At 35.6% G+C, this 26,847-nt stretch overlaps 1 protein-coding gene across 1 annotated transcript; it reads left to right on the top strand.

Moving 5' to 3' along the window:
• Positions 1–18,125: 18,125 nt before the first annotated feature.
• LOC130968578 (probable protein phosphatase 2C 39) lies at positions 18,126–23,792 on the top strand. Its single transcript, XM_057893925.1, has 5 exons — positions 18,126–18,509; positions 19,697–19,942; positions 20,308–20,584; positions 21,101–21,255; positions 23,375–23,792. The coding sequence occupies exons 1-5, from the start codon at positions 18,477–18,479 to the stop codon at positions 23,510–23,512; spliced, it is 849 nt and encodes a 282-aa protein (XP_057749908.1). The 5' UTR covers positions 18,126–18,476; the 3' UTR covers positions 23,513–23,792.
• Positions 23,793–26,847: the final 3,055 nt, after the last annotated feature.

Genomic DNA, 26,847 nt, shown 5'->3' on the forward strand with positions numbered 1-26,847 from the left:
CCAAGCTCTCCTAAGAATACTTAGTAGCCACTACATCTTTTTGCCAACACAAAGGAAAAGTCGGCTCATTATTTTCATCTAAAAAGAAAGGGTAGACATCTTCAACAGCTCGGACTTTGAAGTAGTAGTTCTTAAAGTCCCGAAAAGATTCATCATACATAGAAAACACCTCTTTTCCCTGGGTATCTCGGAACGAGACCCAAGAAGCCTTTTTCTTAGTTACTCCAGGTTTGGTCAACACAAACATATAGATGAAGAGAGATATGGAAGGTCGAACACCCAGCTCTTGACACAGCAGTTGAAAAATCTTAATAAAGGCCCAAGAGTTTGGATGGAGCTGAGAAGGGGCTACATTACAAGACCACAACAGGTCTGTCTCAAAGGCAGAAAAAGGAATGGTGATACCCATTTGACTAAAAAAGTAGTCATAAGCATAGAAAAAGGGTCGTTCCCCCTGAGTCAAAGAAGGAAAACTAACCCTCTCCTCAAGGTCAGGCAACACCAATTCATACTTCTTCTCCTCATTTCTATCACTACAAATCCTATGGAACCTCCTAAGTCTCACACAATACTTGGGGTCGGCTATGGTAACACACATTAAGACTATGAAGTCTAGCCAATCAAACATGCCGTCAGGGATCTTAGTATACATCTCAACAATGTTTTTTTGGGAAGACATAGGCCAACTATCCCTACAGTAAGAAAATGAAAGAATAGGATTACTACTAAACAACACGAGCAAATAAGAAAACAACTCGAACAATAAAAAGTAATCAACAAGTGTCAGATATGGCAGTTGATGAGCGGATAATTTATACGCTTTTTGGCATTGTTTTTAGGTAGTTTCTAGTATGTTTTAGTTACTTTTTAATATATTTTTATTAGTTTTTATGCAAAAATCACATTTCTTGGATTTACTATGAGTTTGTGTATTTTTTTGTGATTTCAGGTATTTTCTGGCTGAAATTGAGGGACCTGAGCAAAAATCTGATTCAGAGGCTGAGAAAGGACTGCAGATGCTGTTGGATTCTAACCTTCCTGCACTCGAAGTGGATTTTCTGGAGCTACAGAAGCCCAATTGGCGCGCTCTCAATTGCATTGAAAAGTAGACATTTTGGAATTTCTAGCAATGTATAATAGTCCATACTTTGCCCGAGATTTGATGTCCCAAACTAGCGTCCAAATGCCCACCGGAGACCCTTTTCTGGAGTAAAACACCAGAACTGGCACCAAAGCTGGCGTTTAACTCCAAGGATGGTCTATGCACGTGAAAGCTTCAAGGCTCAGTCTAAACACACACCAAGTGAGTCCAAGAAGTGGATTTCTGCACTATCTACTCATTTTCTGTAAACCTAGTTTACTAGTTTAGTATAAATATCACTTTTTACTATTGTATTCGAAGTCTTTTGCCCTTTTGGGGAGTTCTTTGAACCCTTTTTGGAGGCTGGAAATTCGGCCATGCCTAGTGGTGCACGAAATTGTGATCATCAATGGCGCCATCAACATGATACGCTCAATTACAATCTCAACTCTTTATCACAACTTTGCACAACTAACCAGCAAGTGCACTGGGTCGTCTAAGTAATAAACCTTACGCGAGTAAGGGTCGATCCCACGGAGATTGTTGGTATGAAGAAAGCTATGGTCACCTTATAAATCTTAGTCAAGCAGATTCAAATGGTTATGAATGATAGATGAATAAAGCATAAAGATAGAGATACTTATGTAATTCATTGGTGAGAATTTCAGATAAGCGAATGGAGATGCTTTGTCCCTTCCGTCTCTCTGCTTTCCTACTGTCTTCATCCAATCCTTCTTACTCCTTTCTATGGCAAGCTGTATGTTGGGCATCACCATTGTCAGTGGCTACAGTCCCGTCCTCTCAGTGAAAATGTTCAACGCACCCTGTCACGGCACAGCTAATCATCTGTCGGTTCTCAATCAGGTTGGAATAGAATCCAGTGATTCTTTTGCGTCTGTCACTAATGCCCAGCCTTCAGGAGTTTGAAGCTCGTCACAGTCATTCAAATAATTGAATCCTACTCAGAATACCACAGACAAGGTTTAGACCTTCCGGATTCTCTTGAATGCCGCCATCACTTCTAGCTTATACCACGAAGATTTTGATTAAGGGATCCAAGAGATATCCACTCAATCTAAGGTAGAACGGAGGTGGTTGTCAGGCACACGTTCATAGGTGAGAATGATGATGAGTGTCACGGATCATCACATTCATCAAGTTGAGGAACAAGTGATATCTTAGAACAAGAATAAGCTGAATTGAATAGAAGAACAATAGTAATTGCATTAATACTCGAGGTACAGCAGAGCTCCACACCTTAATCTATGGTGTGTAAAAACTCCACCGTTGAAAATACATAAGAACAAGGTTTAGGCATGGCCGTGAGGCCAGCCCCCAAAACGTGATCAGAAGATTCAAAGATCTAAAGATGATCAAAGATCCAAAGATCCAAAGATCCAAAGATGAAAATACAATAGTAAAAGGTCCTATTTGTAGAGAACTAGTAGCCTAGGGTTTACAGAAATGAGTAAATGACATAAAAATCCACTTCCGGGCCCACTTGGTGTGTTCTTGGGCTGAGCATTGAAGCTTTCATGTGTAGAGACTTTTCTTGGAGTTAAACGCCAGCTTCTATGCCAGTTTGGGCGTTTAACTCCCATTCTTGTGCCAGTTCCGGCGTTTAACGCCGAGCATTCTTGAGATGATTTGGAATGCCGGTTTGGGCCATCAAATCTCGAGCAAAGTATGGACTATTATATATTGCTGGAAAGCCCAGAATGTCTACTTTCCAACGCCGTTGAGAGCGCGCCAATTGGGCTTCTTTAGCTCCAGAAAATCCACTTCGAGTGCAGGGAGGTCAGAATCCAACAGCATCTACAATCCTTTTCAGCCTCTGAATCAGATTTTTGCTCAGGTCCCTTAATTTTAGCTAGAAAATACCTAAAATCACAGAAAAATACACAAACTCATAGTAAAGTCCAGAAAAGTAAATTTTAACTAAAAACTAATAAAAATATAATAAAAACTAACTAAAACATACTAAAAACATACTAAAAACAATGCCAAAAAGCGTATAAATTATCCGCTCATCACCTAGACCTTTTGTTCTTATGTATTTTCAACAGTGGAGTTTCTACACCTCATAGATTAAGGTGAGGGGCTCTGCTGTTCCTCATGAATTAATGCAAGTACTATTGTTTTTCTTTCAATTCACGCCTACTTCTTCTCTAAGATATACTCTCGTATTTAATTCAGTTAAGTCAGATTGAAGGGGTGACCCGTGACAATCACCCAATATCTTCAGTACTCGCTTAGTCAAGATCCGCGTGCCTGATAACCACAAGCGGTCTACATGATGTTCAACGTAGTCATTAGACGCCAGCTGGAGTATATTCTCTTGGGACTCTGATCCATGCATTTGACTAGCATCTTTTGACAACAGAGCATTCAAATCAGTGAGATTAGAACCTTCGTGGTATAGGCTAGAAATGATTGGCAGCATTCCTGAGATCCAAAAAGTCTAAACCTTGTCTGTGGTATTTCGAGTAGGATCTGGGAGGGGATGACTGTGACGAGCTTTAAACTCGCGACTATTGGGCGCAGTGACAGTGCGCAAAAGGATCAATGGATCTTATTCCGACACAAGTGAGAACCGACAGATGATTAGCCCTGCGGTGAGAACCGTAGCCGGACCATTTTCACTGAGAGGACGGATGGTAGCCATTGACAAAGGTGATCCACCAACTTACAGCTTGCCATGGAAAGGAGTGCGCATGATTGGACTAAGACAATAGGAAAACAGAGGTTCAGAAGGAACAAAGCATCTCCAAACGCTAATCTGAAATTCCCACCAATGAATTACATAAGTATCTCTATCTTATTTTATGTTTTATTTATCTTTTAATTATCAACACCTCATAATCATTTGAATCGGACTGACTGAGATTTACAAGATGACCATAGCTTGCTTCAAGCCGACAATCTCCGTGGGATCGACCCTTACTCACGTAAGGTATTACTTGGACGACCCAGTGCACTTGCTGGCCAACTATGCGAATTTGTGAAAAGTGTGAATCACAATTTCGCATACCAGTAGGAAAAGGGAAACCCTAGGACTCACGCTAAAGTCCAGGGGCACCCTTTGGAGGCAATAACAAAGGCAAGAATTCAGAAAAGGGAAAGTCGATAATATATGCCCTAAAACCAGCCCAAACACCTCAAAGTAAAAAATACAATTCTTTTTCTGGTAGCATCTCTCTATACAAACTGCAAAAGACCATCATCATCACAGACTATGCAAAGAATCATCAAGAAAGCTACAACCATTTTTCTACCAGCAGTTCAACAAAAGCCAAAACTTAGCACAAAGAAAAGGTCATGCAACCATGAAAAGAAATAGGAATAGCAACAAGCAAAAATCAGAAGGCACACATTTTTATCAAAAGGAGCAGCAGGGAAAAGACACAACGATTATCAGGCACATAAGATACAACCTTTCGCAGGAAGATTCAAGCCCTCTCAAAAGTAAAACTCAAAAATCAAAGCTTTACAGTGAAATCATGCAGAAAAGACGATTATCAAAGTAAAAGGAAGAAAAGACCAACCTGCAGAAGAGAAGACGATAACTGCCCGGAGCCAAGAGAACGACGAAATTTGCGCCAAACAAATCACTCTCAGGCAAAGAAAATGGAAGGCTTGGAGGCATAAGGGCGAAAGAATGACAACCACCCAGATAGAAGCAAACACGCACCGAGCAGAGCGCCTTTTTCAAGGAAGTAGGGAAGGTAGAAAGGTTTTTAGGGCGTAAAGGTCAGAAGAGTTAAAGCAAGAAATGAGCGAAGAGAAAGGAGAGAAGAAACGGAAAAGTGATTCTTTAAAATTCAAAACTAAATGCAAAAAAGGGAAGAGAGAAAATGGCGAAGGGAAATTAATGAGCTTTTTCCCAAGCAAGCGCAACGCGCACTGCAATTAAAAAAGAAAAACGCTTCGCATTCAAGGAGTCCCAGCAGGAGTTATACAGGAGATCGACTAAAAACATAATACTCGAGCTCGACTTCCTCAAAGGGTCGAAGTCTAAAGACATGACCTTAAGGGAAAGATCGAGCCCAAGTAGGGGCACTGTTCATATCCTGGGTCGAGCTATGCGACCCGGGCCGACTAAAGACACGAGCGACCGACCTCTTCAGGGCGTTCGCCGCCGACCACTTACCAAAAGAGTACGGCCAAATCACCATATAGGCCAAGCAGGCCCAATAGAAGGACAAAGCTCACTCTAAAGGCGGCTAAGCCCTTAAAAGATAAGGCGGTTCACCTAAAAGATAAGATAAGATAACTATCTTATCTCAAGAAAAGCCACTCAATAATACTATAAATACACTGGAGCACTCAGGTATAACTCATACTTTGATTCTACACAAAATCCTGCCTAAAGCATGTGCTAACTTAAGCATCGGAGTCTCTTGCAGGTATTACCACCCGCCGGTGATCTAGGATCAGTAGCACCACCAAGTCCAACAAGTTGGGCACGATAGTTCTGGCCAAAACAGTAGATCTCATCCGAGATCGACCTTCAGTTTCAGGTAGCCCTCGGAACAGGTAGCATTCAGGCGAATTTGGCAGAGTTCAGAAAGAAGAAAAGATGTCAATTTCATGTAAAAGGTGGCGCCAAACTTCATCCAACCCAAGTTTGGCACCAGGATCACAATAATGCTCCAAATTGTTTCGGCCATAGTGGCGCCCAGTGTTTGGCGCCAAGAACATTGGAATGCAAGTGTTCATATATGTTTTCAGCCAGCTCAAGTTTGGCGCCAGCATACTGAAATTGAAGGGCTTCCGCGTGAATCACATCAAATCTTTTGATTTAATTTAGTTTTCAAAATAACTTTTGAATTAAGAGAAGATATTTTTTTGGTTTTAGAAATTATATTTTACATTTATCAGGATTAGATATAAAAGGAGAAGATATCATGTCCTAGTTTTCTTCTTCTCCTCTTTCGCACTTTATACTTTTTCTCTGCTAGGGTTTTCACACCAAGAGCAACTAAACCACTATTGTTAAGGTTAGGAGCTCTGTTTATTTAGATGGATTAATAACTATTGTTTTCTACTTCTGATTAATGCATTGATTTACATTCAAGAATCAGTTTCGTTCTTCATCCTACAGATCAGTGTATATTGGAAAATAACTCTTTTCTAACTTGAATTCTTGTTGAATCTTGAAAAAGTTATCTCACCTGAATAATAGCTTGAAACTAAATTTTCATAACTCTCTAACTATCTGAACTTAATGTGATACGTGATATATAATCATATCATCTTTGGATTATTAGGGTTTTATGTGGCTTATAAACTAGGATTTGACCCTAAAATCTCTAATTAGATTAAGTGACTAAAGAATTGGCGGTTGATTAAGTTAGAAGAGGACTAAATTACAAAGAAACTGGAATCTAATCACTTAATGTTTACTATGAATTGAATCTTTGCATAATCAAAGTAGATAATAAGAATTCTTAATCCTAAAATCAGAACATCTCCACAACCTTAACTGTTTTCTCATATAATTCTTACAACCAATTTACTGTTTGCTTTCTTCACTCATCTGAATTACTATTTAATACAATTTGAACTCAAAACACTCCTTTTTGCTTATCTGACTAAGTAAATCACTCAATTACTATTGTTGATCCATCAATCCTCATGGGATTGACCTTCACTCACTTGAGGTATTACTTGGTACGACTTGGTGTAGTTTCTAGTTAGTTTGTGGTTTTTTAAATCTACACCAGCATCCCCAAGAGTCTATGCATGTTTATATATATCAATCATCAAATTCCATCTCATTGGAGGAATTTTGGGGCGTTAAAGTGCCCGACCACATCTTGCAACTTAGAGTCAACAGAGTATCGAGTCTCAACCTGGAGTGAGTGGTGGCTAGCCACTACATCTACCCAGAAAATTTCGTATCTCAGATAATGGAAGTGCAATCATCCATATAATCATTCAATGTTAATCATTCATGTTCATCACAGCCTTTATTCATTAAGTGTTCAATATTTCCGCACTTCTCAAGCTTAAATCATCACTTCATAATCTTTCCTCATTACCAAGTTAACTCCCACTCTAGGTTTACCTCTCTCTTTATAATTAGGAACTCAATTTGGGACCTTAGAAGGTAACTATAGAGGTTTAGAAGTTAGAAACATGTTTGAAACACAAAAATACACTTTTTCAAAAATAGGACTTCTGCGCATGCATGTCATGTCTCGCGTACATGGGGGTGTAAATTTGCCCATCTTGCGGACGCGACCTGTATCTGCATACGTGAGCTCATTGGATAGGGAAGCCTTCCCATGTTGCGTGGTACTACCCGCGTACGCGAGCCTGTATTCTTCCCATTTCGTGTACACATGCACACTCCCGCGTATGCCGGACATCTGGACAGAGCCAAAGGTCCATGTCTCGTGTGTGTTTGCGTACGCAAGCCCATAAAATGTGGTAAAATGCTATTAAGTTCTGTAGGAAGTACTTTTACACCTCAAATTTTCAACGCATATAACGTTTTCATTAAAAATAATTTTTAGTCTGTTTTTCGAACGACATAAACTTCACGGATCTAATTTTTATTTAAAACAAGTTTGATAAAGTTTGAGGGTCCGGAAGCTAAGTTATGGCTCGCCAAAGTTGGTCAAAAATAAAGTTTTACAAAGAATTGGCCAAACCTCTATTTTTACCAAACTTCTATTTCAAAACCAATGTGCTATACTTCAAAACAACACTAAAGTCATTCAAAACATATACGCACACTTTCATTCCTCTCAACAACATATCCTCATCCAAACCATTCAAGTATTGCACAATTACATATATGTATTACTCAACAAATTTCACAAACTATCATTTTCACCACTTATTATCCTCATCAAATATCACAATCATCAATTATCATTCACCATCCCTCATCAACAACAGTAATCAACACAATTTTACAATGAGCTTAACATTAGCACTAAAATCACTAAAATTTAACAATTCTACCTAGTTCAACTTATCCTACGGTCAACTATCCTAAGTTTTTCCGTAACATTATATATTATCTACGAGAAACCAAAACCATACCTTGGCTGATTCCTCCTTAATGCCGAAGACACCTCAAATTTCACTGTTCCTCAAACCCCAAAATCCCAGCTTCTCACCAAATAAAAACCCAACCTCCAAGGTTAATTTTCAAGCTTTTAATATCACCAATGGACTTCTAAATCAACATAATTCAATCTATTTTCACAGCATACCACTATAATCAACATCAAATATTACTAAATAAAAAATCTACAAAGGGTTTGAGGGTTCTTACTTTACTCATACATCAATTAAATAAAATTCAATAATTTTCTCAAGCTAGTTTGATTCTAAACACCAAAATATCACAAATCTCAATACCCAAATGTCTAAATTTTTGAAATTAGGGGAAGAGAGACTAATTGTGAATTTGAAGTTTCCTTACCAAATGGTTTGGATGGTTTTGTAGAGCTCGACGCGATGGCCGTGTGGCCACAAATAGTGCAGCAATCGGAGCTCCGAATTGAGAGATATATGAGATTGAAATTTAGTAAGGGTTTGGGTTAGGGTTCTTTGGCTGTGGCTCCCCCCCCAGTGTGATTCCATTGATTTTTTTAGGGAAGAGATGCTTATTATGCTTTTCATATAATGGGACTTGGGCCCAGTTTGGGCTTGGTTCAACCGATTTGGCCCATTGGTCCGGTTTTGGGCCAAAATTTTTAAAATTAATGTCAAAATTCGTATTTTTAATATTTTTATCTCTCTGAATCAATAAAATTTAACTTTCTAATTTCCTTGGTTAATAAATAATTTATTGACTAATTATTTACTAATTATGCAGGGTTTACATCCTACCCACCTAAATAAGAATTTTGTCTTCAAAATTTAAATTCAGTTACCTGAAAAGAGGTGTGGATAGTCCTTTCTCATTTCGAATTCGAGTTCCTAAGTATTTTTTTCAATTCCATCCTGATCCAAACAACTTTAACTTATGGCACCTCTTTTTCGCATAGTCGCTTAATACTGGTATCATTAATTCTGACCAGAGTTACTTGAAGTGTTAGATCCTCTCTCAATTGAACTGATTCTGGTTCTAGAATGTGGCTGACATCAGAAGTGTACTTCCAAAGCTATGAGATGTTAAAAATGTTGTGCAGGTTTAAAAGATGTGGTGGCAGAGCTATCGGATACACCACTAGCCCAATTCTTTTCAAATACTGAAAAGGACCGATGTAACGAGGATTCAATTTCTTCGCTTTGATTGCTCTACCAACTCCTGTTATTGGAATAACCCTTAAGAATACATGATCCCCTTCATTGAATTCTAAAGGTTTTCATTTATGATCGGCATAACTTTTCTGGCGGCTTTGAGCAGTAAGCATTCTATTTCGGATTTTCTTAATCTGTTCTGTGGTTTCAGCTACTAACTCAGGCCCCAATAAACTTGATTCTCCAGATTCATACCAACATAGTGGAGATTGGCACTTTCTTCCATACAGAGCCTCATACGGAGCCATTCTGATACTTGCATGGTAACTATTATTGTACAAAAACACCACTAGTATCATATACTGATTCGAGCTCACCAATTGATCCAGCACACAAGCCCTCAACATATCTGCTAGAGTTTGTATCGTCTTCTCCAATTGACCATTAATTTGAGAATGGTACACCATACTTAAGCTCAATTGAGTTCCAAACACTCGCTGGAAAGTTCCCCAGAATCTTGAAGTAAAACGAGGGTCCCTGTCAGAGATTATGGTGGTAGGCACACCATGCAAACTTACAATTTCCTTAATGTACAAGCGTGCTAACTCCTCTAAAGTATAATTCATCCGAACGAGCAAGAAGTGAGCCAACTTTGTCAGTTGATCCACAATCACCCAAACCGCATCAAGTCTAGCCTGAGTCCTCGGCAAACCTGACACAAAATCCATTGCGATGCTTTCCCACTTCTATTGCGAAATTTTCAAAGGTTGTAGGGTTCCGGATGATTTCTAGTGCTCAATTTTTGCTTTTTGACAAGCTAGACACTTAGAAACGTCTAATGCCACCTTGCTTTTCATTCCCAGCCACTAGAACATCGCCTTCAGGTAATGATACATTTTGATACTCCTTGGATGGATTGAGAACTTACTCCAATGAGCTTCTGTTAGGACATCTTGCCTCAAATCTCCCATGTTTGGTATACAGATTCTTCCCTTATACCTCCATACTCCTTCTCTGTCTTGTGTGACTTCTCCTGGTTTCTTTTGTTCAACTATTTGTAATATTTTCCGCATCTCCTGTTCATTCGGCTGAGCTTTCTGAATCTCAGCTTTAAAGTCACTAGAGACGTGCAACTGACTCAAACACACATTACCTGCTACTTCCCTGACACCCAAATTGAGGTTCTTGAATTCTCTTAGTAGCTTCTCTTCCCTAACCATCATCCAAGTGACACGTAAAGATTTTCAGCTTAAAGCATCGGCCACAACGTTAACTTTTTTCAGATGGTAATTTAATTCGAAATAATAATCTTTTAGTAGTTCCATCTATCTCCTCTGGCGCATATTCAGTTCCTTCTGATCAAAGAGATATCTCAAACTCTTGCGATCAAAGAAAACTTGAAACTTGACTCCATACAGGTAATGCCTCCAGACTTTCATAGAAAATACAATCGTAGAAAGTTCTAGGTCATGAGTTGGATAGTTCATTTCATGGAGTCTCAACTGTCGAGAAGCGTATGCCATGACATTACGGTGTTGCATCAGTACGCACCCCATACCTTTCAATGATGCATCACAATATATCTCAAAAGGCTCATTAGGCTCAAGTAGCACAAGCAGGCACTGTAGTTAGTTTCTGCTTTAATGCTTAAAAGCTCTCTTCTTACTTTGAAGTCCAAATAAATGGCACATCCTTTCTGGTTAGCTTGGTCAAAGGCAACGTAATTTGAGAAAAGCCTTTGATAAACCTTCGATAATAGCCGCTCAAACCTAGGAAGCTTCTGATTTCTGTCACTGAAGTTGGCCGTCCCCAATCCATTACTGCCTCAACCTTAGAAGGATCCACAGCTATTCGCTACTAACTCATCACACGTCCCAGAAATTTCACTTCATTATTCTAGAATTTGCACTTAGAAAGTTTAGCATACAACATCCTTTCTTTCAGAATCTGTAGCACGATCTACAAGTGTTTTGCGTGTTCTTCTTCGGCCTTAGAGTAGATTAAGATGTAATCAATGAAGACGATGATGAATTTATCCAAGAAAAGATGGAATATCCGATTCATGTAATCCATAAACACCACCGAAAAATTAGTTAACCAAAATAATATTACCGTGTATTCATAGTGTCCGTAGCGCATTTTGAAAGCAGTCTTTGAAATATCTTCGTCTCTTACCCTTATCTGGTGGTATCCAGACCTCAATTCAATCTTAGAAAAGACTCTAGCTCCCTGTAATTGGTCCATCAGATTATCGATTCTTGTCATCGGGTATTTGTTCTTCCCTGTGACTTTGTTTAATTGCCGGTAGTCTATGCACATATGCATACTTCCATACTTTTTCTTCATCAGTAACATCGGCCCTCCTCATAGAGAAATGCTTGGTCGGATAAAGTTTTTTCTCATCAATTCCTCTAGCTAAGCCTTAATTTTATCCAGCTCTAATGGTGACATTCGATAGGGCGCAATCGAGATTGGTCCAACCCCAAGCACTAACTCAATCGCAAACTCGAGTTTTCGCAAAGGAAAAAATTTAGGAATTTCTTCACGAAACACTTCTAGAAATTCATTTACAACAGAAATCTGACTCAAACTCTGTTCATCGCCTGACACACTTGCAGCTAAAAGCATAAAACCATGACACTCACTTCCACTGCAGCTCACCACCACAGAATTTAGATAGTATCCCTTCACCACTACCAATCCTTCTGATCCTTCTGACAAAAATTGAAATGATCATTCAGAACAATTGAGCAAAATATAATTCTTTGATAACCAATCCAATCCTAAAATGAGATCGAGGCCAGTCATCAGCAAACAAATCAAGTAGTGAACAAAGGTTAGATGTTTAATGAGAAATGAAACTTGTTGACAGTCTAATCTAGTCAGTTTCAGAGGCAGAAGTATGCACTTCTAAGTCATAAGCCAACAAGCTATTTTCAACCCCTAACTCGCTAGCTTTCTCAAATGATATGAATGAGTGTGACGTACTAGTATCAAACAAAGCAATTAAGGTTTTACTACCAATTTCACAATTATCTCTGATCCGTGTATTAGATCTCTCAACGCCATCAGCCGACATAGTGAATGCCCGTCCTTGCTTCTAAACTCTCCCGGTATCATGCTTCTTCTTTTTTGGACAATTTCAAGACATATGCCCATCTTCACCACATAAATAGCATAAACCTAGTCCGGCCGCACATGGAGTTCCCGGATGGTAGCTCCTACACCTCTTGCAAGTCAGCTCGTTTTGAGGCTGCTTCCCAAATCTTCTTCCCTCATGGTTACTGGTATTGAACCTTTGAAAGTTGTTTTGGTTCTCTGGTTGTTGGGGGAAATAACCTCCTCGCTTGAAAGTCCAACCTCTATGTACAAAGTTTCTTCCTTGATTCTGCTGGAAAGGTACTCTGTGACTTCACTTCTCTAATGTTGCTTTTTGCATACAATCCTCGGCAACTCTGCTTTTATTCACTAGTTTCGAGAAATTTCTTATCTCCATTGGTCCTCCTTTGTATTTAATACATTTTCATTCCTCAAAATCTCCCGGAGCTCCCTAACAAATTCTGGAGAATCGACATAATTTCTCAAGCTTGTTTGTATATTCGGCTACAAACATTTGACCCTACTTCAATTGCAACAACTCAAGCTCCTTAACCATCTGGACCGATTTGAGAAAGTACATTTTGTAGAATTCAATTTGGAATGCCTCCCAGGATATCACAACGTTGTCTTACTGCAGAAGACGTCACGTTCCTTGCCACCAATATTGAGCTTCACCCATTAATTGATAAGTCACGAACTCAACATATTGATCTTCAGGTACCTACTGTGCTTATAAAGCTTGCTCCATCGCCTGAAACCAGTTGTCGGCCTCGGTGGGGTTCATAGTTCCTCTAAAAGTCGTTCAAAGTCCCAAATGCATGTTCAGGAATAATTATGCCACATATATCAGTTAGATATCGTAATTAGCATGTTCAGACACCCAGAGTATGTCCAGAAGCATATTCAGTCCGTCCCTCAGGTTCTATAGGAACAAACTGCTCTTATATCATATAGTGTAACACCCTGCCATACAGAGCTTTACGTTTAAGTTGTAAAATAGAGGTGGTGAGGTATTATGACCTCTAAAATAAAATATATACATAATAATAGTAGAAATAAAATCATAATTGAGGAGCCTTGAAGGAAAGTTTAAACAAAAAGAAAAGCGCATCGCTCGCGTGAACGAAAACTTGAACAGGAAGAAATGGTATATATATATATATATATATATATATATATATATATATATATATATATATATAAGAGCAGAGTATCCAAAAATATAGAGTATCGAGCTTTTGACTCGACCTGCGAAGCCAAGACTGGTCAGAGAATACATATATAAATACATATACAACCCAAAATCTCCAAAATAGAGAAAGTTGACAATCCTGTTTCTCCACGCCACCTCTAAGAAGGACAAACATAAAGTATATACAAAGGAGAGTCTAATGTACAAAATATAAGCACAAAATACAACAATCCCAAAAGCTAAACTCTGCTTGCACAGGAAACTCCAGACGCCTAGCGAGGTGTCTCTCGACCTGCATCTGAAAATAACAATATAGGTATGGAATGAGAACCAGGGGGTTCTCAGCATGGTAAAGGTATTTCAGCATGATTAGAGGATGTTCCTGCAATTGTCTATTTCGTGGACCTCCATGATATAGTTGTACCACCATATATGAATAGATATATCATATTTGAGATCTTCCTTTGTGTGGATCAGACAAGTATCCTGCATCTGCATATAGCCAACTAGTTGTGACTTCGATCCATATGGATAAAATAATCCCATATCAATTGTTTCATGAAGATATCGAAAGGTTTGTTTGATTCCATTCCAATATCTTTTGGTTGGAGAGGAACTATACCTTACTAGTAAATTCACAACAAATGATATATCGGGTCGTGTATCATTAGCAAGATATATTAGTACCCCATGGCACTAAGATATGGTACTTCAGGATCAAGGATATTTTCATTTTCTTCTTTAGGAAGGAATTGATCATTTTCCACATCCAAAGACCTTACGATCATTGGAGTACTTAATGGATGTGACTTATACATATAAAATCCCTTCAAAATCTTTTCTGCGTATGTTGTTTGATGAATAAAGATCCCATTTTTCTATGCTCGATCTGCAGGCCGAGACAAAATTTAGTCTTTCCAAAATCTTTCATCTCACTCTTCTTTTAGAGCTTTTATAATTGTTGGAATCTCTTTAGGAGTTCCAATGATATTTAAATCAACGTACACAACAATTATAATGAATCCAGATGCAGATTTCTTTATGAAAACACATAGACAAATATCATCATTCTTAAACCCCTTTTTGGCCAAATACTAAGTAAGACTATTATATCACATTCGTCCAAATTGCTTTAGACCATATAAAGATATTTACAATTTTACTGAGTATAACTACTCATGCAAATATTCATTGGATAGTTTAGATATCTTTAGTCCTTCAGAGACTTTCATATAGATATCACGATCTAATGATCCGTATAAATAGGTTATTACCACATCCATTAGATGCATATGTAGTTTATGGTATATGGATAAACTGACCAAATAACGTAAAGTTATTGCATCTACTACAGGAGAATATGTTTTTTCATAATCTATACCAGGCCTTTGTGAAAAATCTTGCGCCACAAGTCAAACTTTGTAGCGTACAACTTCATTTTTCTTATTTCGTTTTCTCAGAAATACACATTTGTATCCAATAGGTTTTACATCTTCTGGTGTACAGACTACATGTCCAAAGACTTCACGTTTTGCAAGTAAGTTTAACTCAGCTTTCATAACCTCTTTTCATTTTGGCCTATCATTCCTTTGTCGACATTCTTCGACTGTTTTTGGCTCAAGATCCTTACTTTCATGCGTAATGTGTAATACCATATTATATGCAAATATTTTATTGATAATTATTTTATTTTGATTATATTTTTCTCCTGTAAAGATATAATTTATCGAAATCTCATTATTTTCACAATTTTCAGAATTTTCATGTAGCTGAACGTCTTCTATCATAAAAATTATATCAGAATTTTGGACAAGTGCATGTTTCTTTACTATGTCGTTATCTTTTTTAAAAGGAATAGTATTTACCTCTTTTCTTTTCAAGAATTTTTGTCTTTGGAACCGACAGGCCTACCACGCTTTTGACGTGAATTTGTTTCGGTCACCATTTGTCCGACTGAGACATCAATTCGAATTGGAGCATTTTCAGCTGGTATATAGGATTTAGTAATCATTTTCGTATTAGAAAATGCATCAGGCAATTCATTTGCTATTTTTGTGTAAATGTGTAATCTTTTAAACTTTTAGTTCACATTTTTCTGATCGAGAATCTAAATGCATCAGAATGATGAATTCCAATTAAGTTCTTTTACAAGAAGCTCATTCTCTCCCTCTAATGTTGAAAATTTTTATTCATCAAAATGACAATATGCAAATCGAGCTTTAAACATATCTCCTGTTTGTATCTCAAGAATCAAGATACCTCACTATAGAGGGAGAATCACATCCCACATAAATTTCCAATTTTCTTTGGGATCTTATTTCGGTGCGAGAAAATGGGGCAATTGGAACATATATCGCACACTCAAAATTCTTCAACTGAAAAATATTCGGCTGCTGGCCAAAAGCTAATTGCAAAGGAGAGAATTGATGGTAACTTGTTGGTCTCAAACGAATAAGTGTTGTAGCATGTAAAATTGCATGCCCCAAACAGAGGTTGAAAGATTTGTTTTCATAAGTAAGGGTCTAGCAATTAATTGAAGTCATTTAATAGGTAATTCTACTAACCCATTTTGTGTGTAAACATGAGCTACTAGATGTTTAACATTGTTCCGTTAGCCATAGAATAAGTATCAAAGGCTTAGAAAGCGAATTCACCAACATTATTAAGACGAATTGCTTTGATTGGATTTTCTAGTAACTGTAGTTTTGATCAAATAATTTGAGCAGGTAATCTCGCGAACGCCAAATTGCGAGAAGACAATAAGCACACATGAGACCATCTCGAAGATGCGTCTATTAGAATCATAAAATATCTAAAAGATCCACATGTTGGATGAATAGGTCCATATATATCGTCTTGAATCCTTTCTAGAAATTCAAGAGACTCAAATCCAATCTTTACTGGTGATGGCCTTAAAATTAACTTTTTTATGAGAACATGTAGGACAACAAAATTCACTAGCTTTACGAATCTTCTGGTTTTTTAGTGAATGTCCATGAAAATTTTCAATAATTCTCCGTATCATAGTTGTTTCAGGATGTCCCAATCGATCATGCCAAATTATGAATTTATTTGGGCTACTCAACTTTTGGTTTATAATGACATGTGATTCAATTGCACTAATTTTAGTATAATATAACCCAGAAGAAAGTGAGGGTAACTTTTCTAATATAACCTTTTTATTTAAATCATAAGTGGTAATACATAAGTACTCATGATTTTCCTCATTAATTGTTTCAATATGATATCTATTTCGACAAATATTTTTAAAACTCAACAAATTTTTTAGAGATCTGATAAATAATAATGCATTATTTGTGTAAGACTGCAACTCTTGTGCCACTAAGCCAAACACACTCTTTAAATTATTGTAGGCTATTAATAGAATATATAATAATCAAATTCACATTAGTAATGCTCCAAGCTTGCAATCTTACATTAGTTCATATTTTATTAGAATAACTTTAACCTCACATGTTTACTCATATAATTCAACTTATATATATATTTATTTCTCTTTTAAAATTTTGATTGTTTCTTTTTTTTTATAAACAAATTACTTTTACTTTTAATTTTATCTATATGTAACTTTTTTTATTTTTTTAGATTAGACCTATTAAATTAAAAACTAATAATTTATATAAATTATATATATCATATTAAAGCAACGAGCTAATGAAATTTATATATAATTTATTTAAATTTAAATAATATTTAATATTAAGCACTAATTTTTATTTTTTAATAAATATTGTATTATAGTTTTATATATCTATTTAATTATTATCGGGTCAAATGGTTCGACTACTGACCCATCGGTTGAACTACTAACCGAGTAATCCAATATTTTGACTAGGTCGATTCGATTTTGATAACTATGCTTTTGAGAATGATATGCGAACTTGCACTATCTTCAAGACAAATATTTTTATTATATATCCTTATCATTTTTTGAGTCTTTCTAACTTCTAATGAGAATCGATAACATGTTATAAAATAAATAAATAAAGGAGAGATAATAAATATAAAATAAAAATATAAATAAAAGATTCTAATATTAATATTCACTAATATAATTATCTTAATATAATTAAAATAATTTATATATTTATTTAATATATGTAGTAACTAAAGAAAGAAAAAAATATTAACAATATATAAAAAAAAGTATTGTTATTATTGTATATATTATCTCATATCTCATATTATATTCCTATTTAAAGCTTTTATTTTCAATTTTCATTTAATATAATTTCTCTTGATAACATGAATATTCCACCGTTAAAAAGTTGACTCGCCCATACACATCTATATCACAACCAAAAAAAAAAAATACTTTACCATTTAGCATTTCTGTCCATTTTTAAGGTAATAAAAATCTATCAAAACCAAAATATCCTATTTAAAATTCTGTAATAATCAATTTTGATGTTTACTCAAAATCAAATCGTGAAAATTTTGGTCTTTACAGTCTTTTGATGCCGAGATGTTGATTCTCCTAAATCCAGAAAACCTGAAAAAGTAGACATTAGTGGGGACACGTGAGAGAAGTAAAGAGCAACGATAATTGGTGGCGCGAACGCGCTGAGTAAAGATCGCGTTGTAAGCGATGATAGCGTTGGGAAGTTAGCAGCAAAAAAGTCGTGTCAACGCGCCAATGATCCTCATCATCTTACCCCTCACACCCGTCTCGCTACTATTCTTCGTTCTTCCTTCTTCTCTCTAACCCTTGTTCACTCCCTCTCTCTCTCTCTCTCTCTCTCTCTCCCTTTCTTCCACCTCTTCTCCCCTGTCACAATAATTTCATAATAATAACAACAATAATAATTAATTTTTGCCTGATCATATCCACGTCCACATAGCCCCTTATATAAAACCCTCAACTCAAGGCACTCAGCCATGACTGGCAGAGAAATCCTCCACAAGATGAAGGTACTCACTTCATTAACCTATCCCTTGTTTCTTTTTAGTTTGTTTACAACATGATTTACTAATTTATTTATTTACGTAGGTTTTTATTTTACTTCTTTTTCTTCTTGTTCTTATGTTGATCCTTTTTCAGTCATGTTCTATGGACTTCACGTTATTAGGTATTGCTTAAATTTATGTTTGTTGCTGTTGCGATTGCCGTCTAATGCTTATGTGTTTACCTGTTCTTTCTACATTGACTAGTACCTCAGATCTATGGGAAAGTAGATATGTTGCTATTTCTTTTTGTTTTAGGGGAGATTGATTTTATCTTTTTATTATTATTTACTACTATTTTTGTTCCATTTTTTTCGCAAAAGTTGCTTTCTTGTTGAAACAGAACACATTGCCGGTATGAGCAATGATATATGGACAGTGATATTCATTGGTTAATTAGTAAGTTACTGGTATCAATCCTTTTGTGTGGCCAACAACGTTCAGAATTAAATGCACATCGTCCTTCATTGCTAACCTCGGATTGTGAATGAATCACGGGTTCAACATCCAGTTTCTTGACCTGTATCGCTTGTTCACATTAGAGGCAGAGAACAAATGGACAAAAAGTCCATTATATCCTTTCGAAAGATTGGATTGCCATTGATATCCAATGCGCCAGCTCTTAGTAGTAAACTATGATGCACTTTTGACGACAAATTAAAACGAAATATATGATGAGTATGTAACGCCAAGAAGTAAAATTTGACTGATATATAGGATTTGTTTCACAAGTCCAAGGATAATAGCAAAATAAGGTTATAATAATTGATTACAACTGCAATCGTTGTTCCTTGCAAAACAAGGTTTCATATGAAAATCCATTCCAGTATGACGAGTGATAGATTCTGTTAATGAGAGTTAGGTAAGTTAGTTGAATTAATTATGCATCTCTGCTAGGTGATTAGGAGGAGTTAGTTTGTGTTGGTAATAAGTTTATTGTAGTAGTTTGTACTTCACTTGTGTGTTGTCATTAATGAGAAGCTCTATCTGTTTAGCATTTATGTGATTCCTGTAATAAAATCCAAGTAGATTTTCTTCTTTATTTTTGAATTCCTTGAAAGCTTGATGCCTGTAGCTATACTTTATTTAGGAAAGTTTATGTTTATGGAGTAGACGAGTTCATAAGATTTCTCCTACTTTGTTTATTATTGCAGGAAAAAGTGTTGGGGTCATCAGATCCTGATTCAGGGAAAGGAAAGAGCAAGATGTCTAAGAACATAACTCATGGCTTCCATTTGGTAAAGGGAAGATCAGATCATGCTATGGAAGACTATCTTGTTGCTCAATTTAAGCAAGTCGAAAATAATGAGTTGGGTTTGTTTGCAATATTTGATGGCCACTCTGGTCACAGTGTACCTGATTACTTGCGGTCTCATTTGTTTGATAACATCATGAATGAGGTAATTAAGGTTCTTTATTTTTCTCCTTGCCTGATCCATATTCTACTTTCTGCTAATCATAAACTGCATTCAAATTTTCAGGCATATTTGCATATCTGTGGAACCTGAATTAAATTTAAAATTTAGCAATGCCAGCAGAAGTTAATTGAATTTGATTACTATGCCTGATGAGAATTTAATTCATACTTTTCTCAAAACAAAATAATAAAAAAGCTATTGATAATTTGCTTCTAGGACTTCGACATTGTCTATCTTTATTTTCTTCCTCCTTTTGTTTTGTTTAATTGAACAGAAGTGCTACATAGCCCAAAATAACATATAACCTCTTTCTGGTCAACTCATCCCCCTTTTTTTGTTTCGTGTAGCCTGACTTCTGGACAGACCCTGCTAATGCTGTGAAGAGAGCCTATAGTGTAACTGATTCTACTATTTTGGAGAAATCAGGCGAATTGGGCAGAGGGGGTTCAACTGCTGTTACAGCAATATTGATTAATTGTCAGAAGCTAATAGTGGCCAACATTGGGGACTCTCGGGCTGTCTTATCGGTGAATGGCAAGGCCAAACAACTATCTGTGGATCATGAACCAAACACAGAATGGGAGGACATCAAGAACAGAGGTGGTTTTGTATCTAACTTCCCAGGTATGACAGTTAAAAATTTAATCTACTACTTCAGGTTTTCCTTGATCTGAGTTCCAAGTGTTGCAGTTAAAAAAAATTGGGGTGCGTTTGTTGTTTTTCCCTCACAAAAAAGTAATTTTTTTTACTGGGGAGAAACAATAGTTTTCAGTTGTCACATTCTGAATGAATTTCTCAAAATAATTTTTTCTTAAAAAATTAAAAAATAATAAAAGATATCAATTTTCAGCTTTTTCAGAAAAGCTAAACAATGTAGCCTCTAATTAAATTCATATTTCAGTTTTTTATTTAAGTTACATAAAATGTTAATAAATTACATTTTTGAAAATTTGACACAAAAAATACTTCAACTCTGGTTAATAAAAAAAAAGGGAAGAAACTTCAGAACTTGTAGCTGAGTAAGCACATATTTTTAAGTATTTAGTCTGATTTTTTATTGATATTGACTTTTAAGTTCTTCACTTAGAACATGATAAATTTCGTTCCAGAAGATACAACCCTTTTTTGTGATGAATTCAGGGGATGTTCCACGGGTTGATGGGCAATTGGCAGTGTCGAGGGCATTTGGTGACAAAAGCCTGAAGAAACACTTGAGCTCTGATCCATATGTGACAGTGGAGCTCATAGGTGATGGTGCAGAGTTTATCATATTAGCCAGTGATGGTTTATGGAAGGTCAGATTTCATATACCATGATATGATTTTTCTGCCGATTAATTCCTTTTTAAACACACACACAAAATGAGGTGCAAATTGACTATCTAATTGTCTAAATATGCATTTTCTCATTGATCCCGCATTTATGTTGATCATTACATAGTTCCATTTTGTAAGATATATCAAACATTTATGCTGCATTTGGTTGTTTTCCTATTAAAAGAAAAGCTTTTTTTACCATTAATTTTTTTGTTGTTAGTCTATTAAAATTTGAAAATTGTTTAATTTAGTTCCTGTCATCAGTTTGTTTGGTTAAGTGCTAATTTGACATGTTAAATCTTGACGATTTAATACATCTGCAATTATTAGAACAAACTAACTGTATGAAATAAAATTGGCAACTTTTAAATTTTACTAGATAAAACAAAAAATTTAAGTGGAGTAAAGTACCAAAACTGATTATGAGATGCTGACAAATCTGACAATAAAAGAACTAAAATTAACTTGCATCCATAAAAGACGGACTTTGGTTGACAAAGCTAGCTGAATCCTAATATCATTTCCGTTAAGGAACTCATCCCAGTTCTTATTTATGACCTATCTGTCATAAAAAGTTACTCCATATCAATTTTTGCGTCATAAACAGTAAATAGGAACTCAAAGCATCTTTTTCTTCTCCATTAGGAGGAACTAACTTTAGTCTTTGTTGTGGTCCCACGTAATTAATTAATTAAAATACTTAAAACTAATGTAATTATTTTTTTCAATAATATTATTTAAATTTATAAATTTAAAAATAATTCACTATTAAAAAATATTAATATTAAAAAAATTCATATATAACAATAATACACAATATATTAAATTTAATTTTTTAATATAAATAAATTTAATTAATTATAATTTAATATAATAATATAAATAATATTCAATATTAATTATGAAATAAATAATTAATATAAATTATTAATTAAATAAAAATTTAATTATTTAATTTAATTAATTATTAGAATTATTAATAAATAAATTATGATTTAATTATTTAATTAATTATTATTTAAATAATATAAATTATTAATTAAATAGAGATATAATTATTTATTATAATTATTACTGATTCAATTATTATTTAATTATTTAATGATTATTTAATTATTTTAGATTTTATATAATTATTTATTTTTATAATAACTTGCCAAGTGGCAAGTTATTATTGGTGAATATGAGTCACCATTCAGAGGGACTCTTCCTTCTCAAAAACTGTGCAGGAACTCATTCTCTCATCTCTCTAACGGTGAATTCCTGTTTGTGTTAGAAATAGGGCTTCAACTTCTTGCCTATTGGAGTTGCTCTAAAAAATTATTCAAATTCCCAAAATACCCTTTTTAACCTATTCTATTTATCCCCAAATTCTAATCTTCCTCCAAACCAGGAAGAGTACCGTTTAATTGAGGTAAGAGAATTGCAGCAGATGTAAAAGGTCATTAAATACACAAGTGTTGGATTTTGAGAAACAAAAAGCTCTGAGATGTGTTAAGAAGGTGTCTAGTTCCAGGAAAGAAGCATTGCTGCAGTTTGTTAGTCCAATTAATGAACCCTCAAACAAAGGGAAAACGAAAAGGAAGATTGATTCTTCATTGTGTAAGAAACGGAGCCCTCTTTTTTCCCCTTCCTTTTTTGGTGAAAAGACTTGAGTAGCGGTGCAATGCTAATTCAATAATGGGTGAATGAAAGCACATTAAGGGAAGAGCATAACCAGTGAATGTTGAAGAGTAGTGGTGACGAAGAGTTAGAGATTAGGGGTGGAGTAGGATTTGAGTTTGAAATGATTAAATTATGTTAGGAGGGGTAATTTAGAAATTTTGAATAGTGTTTTAGGGTTTGGGTAATTTTGTTAATGGGAACCCATTTTTTATAAGTACAAGGTGGTTTTAATTCTTTCATAGTTAGATTTGTCAATGTCATAATCTTTCATGGTCAGCGGTACTTTTATTCTTTAAATGTGTGTGTGGAAAGTGCAGATAGTTGAGGGATAAAGAGCTGCCCTCTATCTTAGACGTAGATATACTAATGGTGGATACACTCATACACACGAACATTAATTTACTAATCACACATTTATTCGATTTGATTTTAGGTAATGTCAAATCAAGAAGCAGTTGATGCTATCAAAGACATAAAAGATGCTCGGTCTGCAGCAAAACACCTTACTGAAGCAGCAGTTAACAGGAAAAGCTCAGATGATATCTCTTGTGTTGTTGTGAGATTTCAGTGATCGCAGAACTCATTTGTGTATTTTATTAATGTACAAACTCTGGAAATGTAAAATATATAACAATAATTTAGTATATTGATAAGCCATTGTATCAATTAGTAGCCTCTAAGGAATTCAGTGTGCGACTTTACTTACCTGCTTTCATTCGAAACGTATTTATCTAAACCAATTGGAATAGACATATTGTTTGATGTAACATTGTGTAAAACTGTAAATTGTTGGTTTTGGATTGTGCTTGTGATCAAAATCCAAAACTCTTGCAAATAACTATTTGACTACCTCCCTTTCTCCTTCTGGTACAACCATCTAAGCCAATAAGATCATCTGATCTGTTGTTGTGTGATCTTTTTCAGAAATGTTATATACGCCATATTTAAATATATTTTTATTTTATATTTTTTACTTTTTGTATTAAAAGTGTAATAAAAGTGTGATAGAAAGTGACTGAAGATAATTTTTTTTATAATATAAGATTTTTTTTTGGTATTTTTTATAATATAAGATGATGGTATATTTATGTAGTGTTTTAAATATTTTTTCTTTATCATTTAACATGTCTTCTGACATGAAATTCTTTACATTAGGCAAAAAAACATATCTTTTACTTTCTGAATTTTAACTAAGTAAACGGTAATTTGGTCAATTCAATATGATTTGATCTATCTGTTATCTTACAGGAGGAGATTTTTGCAATTTATCAACAATTTGACAAAGAAAAACGCAACAATCTATAATCTTAGCTTTATCCATCCACATCATCACCAAATGACATGAACAACACTGGCCATATAAAGGGCTCCAAAATGGTGGGAAAAACCACTTAATGTCTAATTCTATCTTGACACTTGGACACTGAAAAATACTCATCCATCAAGTATAAGATGCTTCCTATTTGTTCCGTTAACTATAAAATTTTGACACGTTGTTGTGGCACTTTAGGATTTGACAAAGAGGAGTACTAGGGAGTCAGCAATTTTTGTAATTTGTAGTCATTAATGATAATTTTAATGGTGTGAGATTAGTGTGAGATTTCATCTAATGGCTCACTTTTTTTGTTGGTTACATGCTGGTCAGAATTTAAAAAAATTGCTGGCCCCCTAGACTTTTCCATTGAAAAAAATAGTGACTATGTAGTATTATTTTTTTATCAAATGTCTAAAGAAATAGAATTATGTTTAACATCTTATTCAGCCGCCACTATGCCTTTTTGTCAGTACGGATACATAATGAGAAAAATAATCAGAAATTCTGCGATTCTTTCAATATACAATGACACCAAAGGGCATATGAGATCGTACAAAGACTGTGACGATCTGATTTTGATTCAATTTCTATCTTACATTTTCTGTTTAAAATTACAACAAGGGGCATGTGATTTAATTATAAGACAGGGGACCGTGTGTGAGAAGTTGCTGGGAACACTTTTAGGTAGTGTTTGTTTTGAGGTAGTGAAACGGAAATTAGGAGATTGAGATTCAGTATCATATTTGTTGACTGATACTAAAATTTCAGTCTCTATTTCCAAAATTTCAATATTTCAATACTTCTAAAAAATGAGAATACAAATACTGAAATTTTTTGGGACAAAAACCAAAATTTTAATGACTTTTTTTTTACTCAAACGCGCTTATTCAAAATTTCATATTATAAATTTATCCCTCACCTCCAACTTCACCCCACTTCTCACTCCATCACCCAACCCCACCCTACCTTTCACTCCACCCTCACACCTCCGCCACCAACAACAACCGTGTCGACAGCAACAACAACAATCTCATCAATCAGATTCAACAATTACATAAATCAAATTTAACAATAATAATATAAAAAACAAGAACAATCTCATAAAAAATAACAATATCAGAATAGAAAAGAGAAGAATAGTGAGACATAGAAGTTGCATGACGGCGTGGAATTAGAACAGAGACAATGCAGTGACACAGAGAACAAAAACGGCATGACGGACCATCAGTGAGCATAGAAAACAGAGGCACAATGGATTCGACCCCAAGTACAATATTGGCTACGGCGGATTTGACTCCATCTACCTCGCAGAAAGTGAAGGCGATAGTGACAAAAGAGATTAACAGTGATGGCAAAGTGAGTGAGAGTGACGGAGGAGCTCGACAGTGACGGCAGAGCTTGACGGTGACCGCAGAGCTCGACAATAACGACAGAGAGAGATGCAGAGTTAGCAGAAAGCAGAGAGGAAAAGGGTAAAGGGGGTAGGTGGGTTTAGGGTTTTTTATTTTTTAATTAATAAGGATATTTTAATAATTTTAAATATTGTAGTCTCTATTTTTATCTCAAACCAAATAGGATATTGAGACATAATTCAGTCTTGTATACTTTACACCGAATACAATACTGGAACTTATTTTAGTCTCAGTCTCCCAGTCTCAGTTTCTCAGTCTCAATCTTTCTTTCAAACACTACCTTAAGTTATCAAAGCTAGTTTTATGAAAAGAAAAAGTATAGGTAGATACCTCAAATCAGCCAACTTTTTAAACAACTCCAGTTAATAAATATTTATTTTATTTTATTTTTTAATTTAAGATTCCATTAATCAATAATTAATTCAAATTTGAAAAATTAGAATTCATAACCGTGCCTCCATCATTCTTACGTGACTGAGCCCTCCTCCCTTTCCCTGAACGTGAACCCGAGCACCCCTTTCCCCGGACGCGAAAGGATTCATAACCGCGCCTCTATCATTCCATATTCACTATCCGTGATTCCGGTGAAACTACTGAGCTGTTCTCCACCCCCCAACGTGAACCCGAGCACTCCTCCCTCGAACGCGAACCACGACAAAACTCAGACCTTCCGACTATATATGCCACCTCAACCCGCCCCAAACACCTGCCGTGATGCAACTGGAAGTATATCCCGACACCATCCATTAAAAGACACATCCACGAGACACATCCAACACGAGACACCTCCATTAGAATACATGACCCATACAAAGACACATTAACAAAACACACCTGCATTAGAAGACAATTCCACAGAAGCCACATTCAACCCACATTCAAAAAAGACACCTCCGTTAGAAGACATAACTCACATAAGACACATCTTAAAAAAACACCTCCGGTATATTCAGGGGCAGCTTCACAGTGCGACAGGGAGTAGTTTGAGATGGCGTGTGTGGAGGCAAAGCATGGGAGTCGCATTCATGTTGTCCAGCACAAAAAAGGACGCGGCTTCAATGGACCTGTGACGGAGACCTGCAGTAGTAGTCGCGTAACAGGATGACCTTCCGAGTCTTGCGGTTGCTCGCAGACAAAACGGCGGGCAGCGTTGACTAGGGTTGACGCCGGGGACGGTGA

The sequence above is a fragment of the Arachis stenosperma genome, chromosome 3 (assembly GCF_014773155.1).
Source record: "Arachis stenosperma cultivar V10309 chromosome 3, arast.V10309.gnm1.PFL2, whole genome shotgun sequence".
In the NCBI taxonomy this organism is placed as follows: Eukaryota; Viridiplantae; Streptophyta; class Magnoliopsida; order Fabales; family Fabaceae; genus Arachis; species Arachis stenosperma.

Coding starts and splice junctions, on each gene's coding strand:
- LOC130968578 (XM_057893925.1), top strand. CDS start 18,477: ATGACTGGCAGAGAAATCCTCCACAAGATGAAG. Junction 18,510..19,696: donor AAATCCTCCACAAGATGAAG/GTACTCACTTCA, acceptor TTATTATTGCAG/GAAAAAGTGTTGGGGTCATC. Junction 19,943..20,307: donor TTGATAACATCATGAATGAG/GTAATTAAGGTT, acceptor TGTTTCGTGTAG/CCTGACTTCTGGACAGACCC.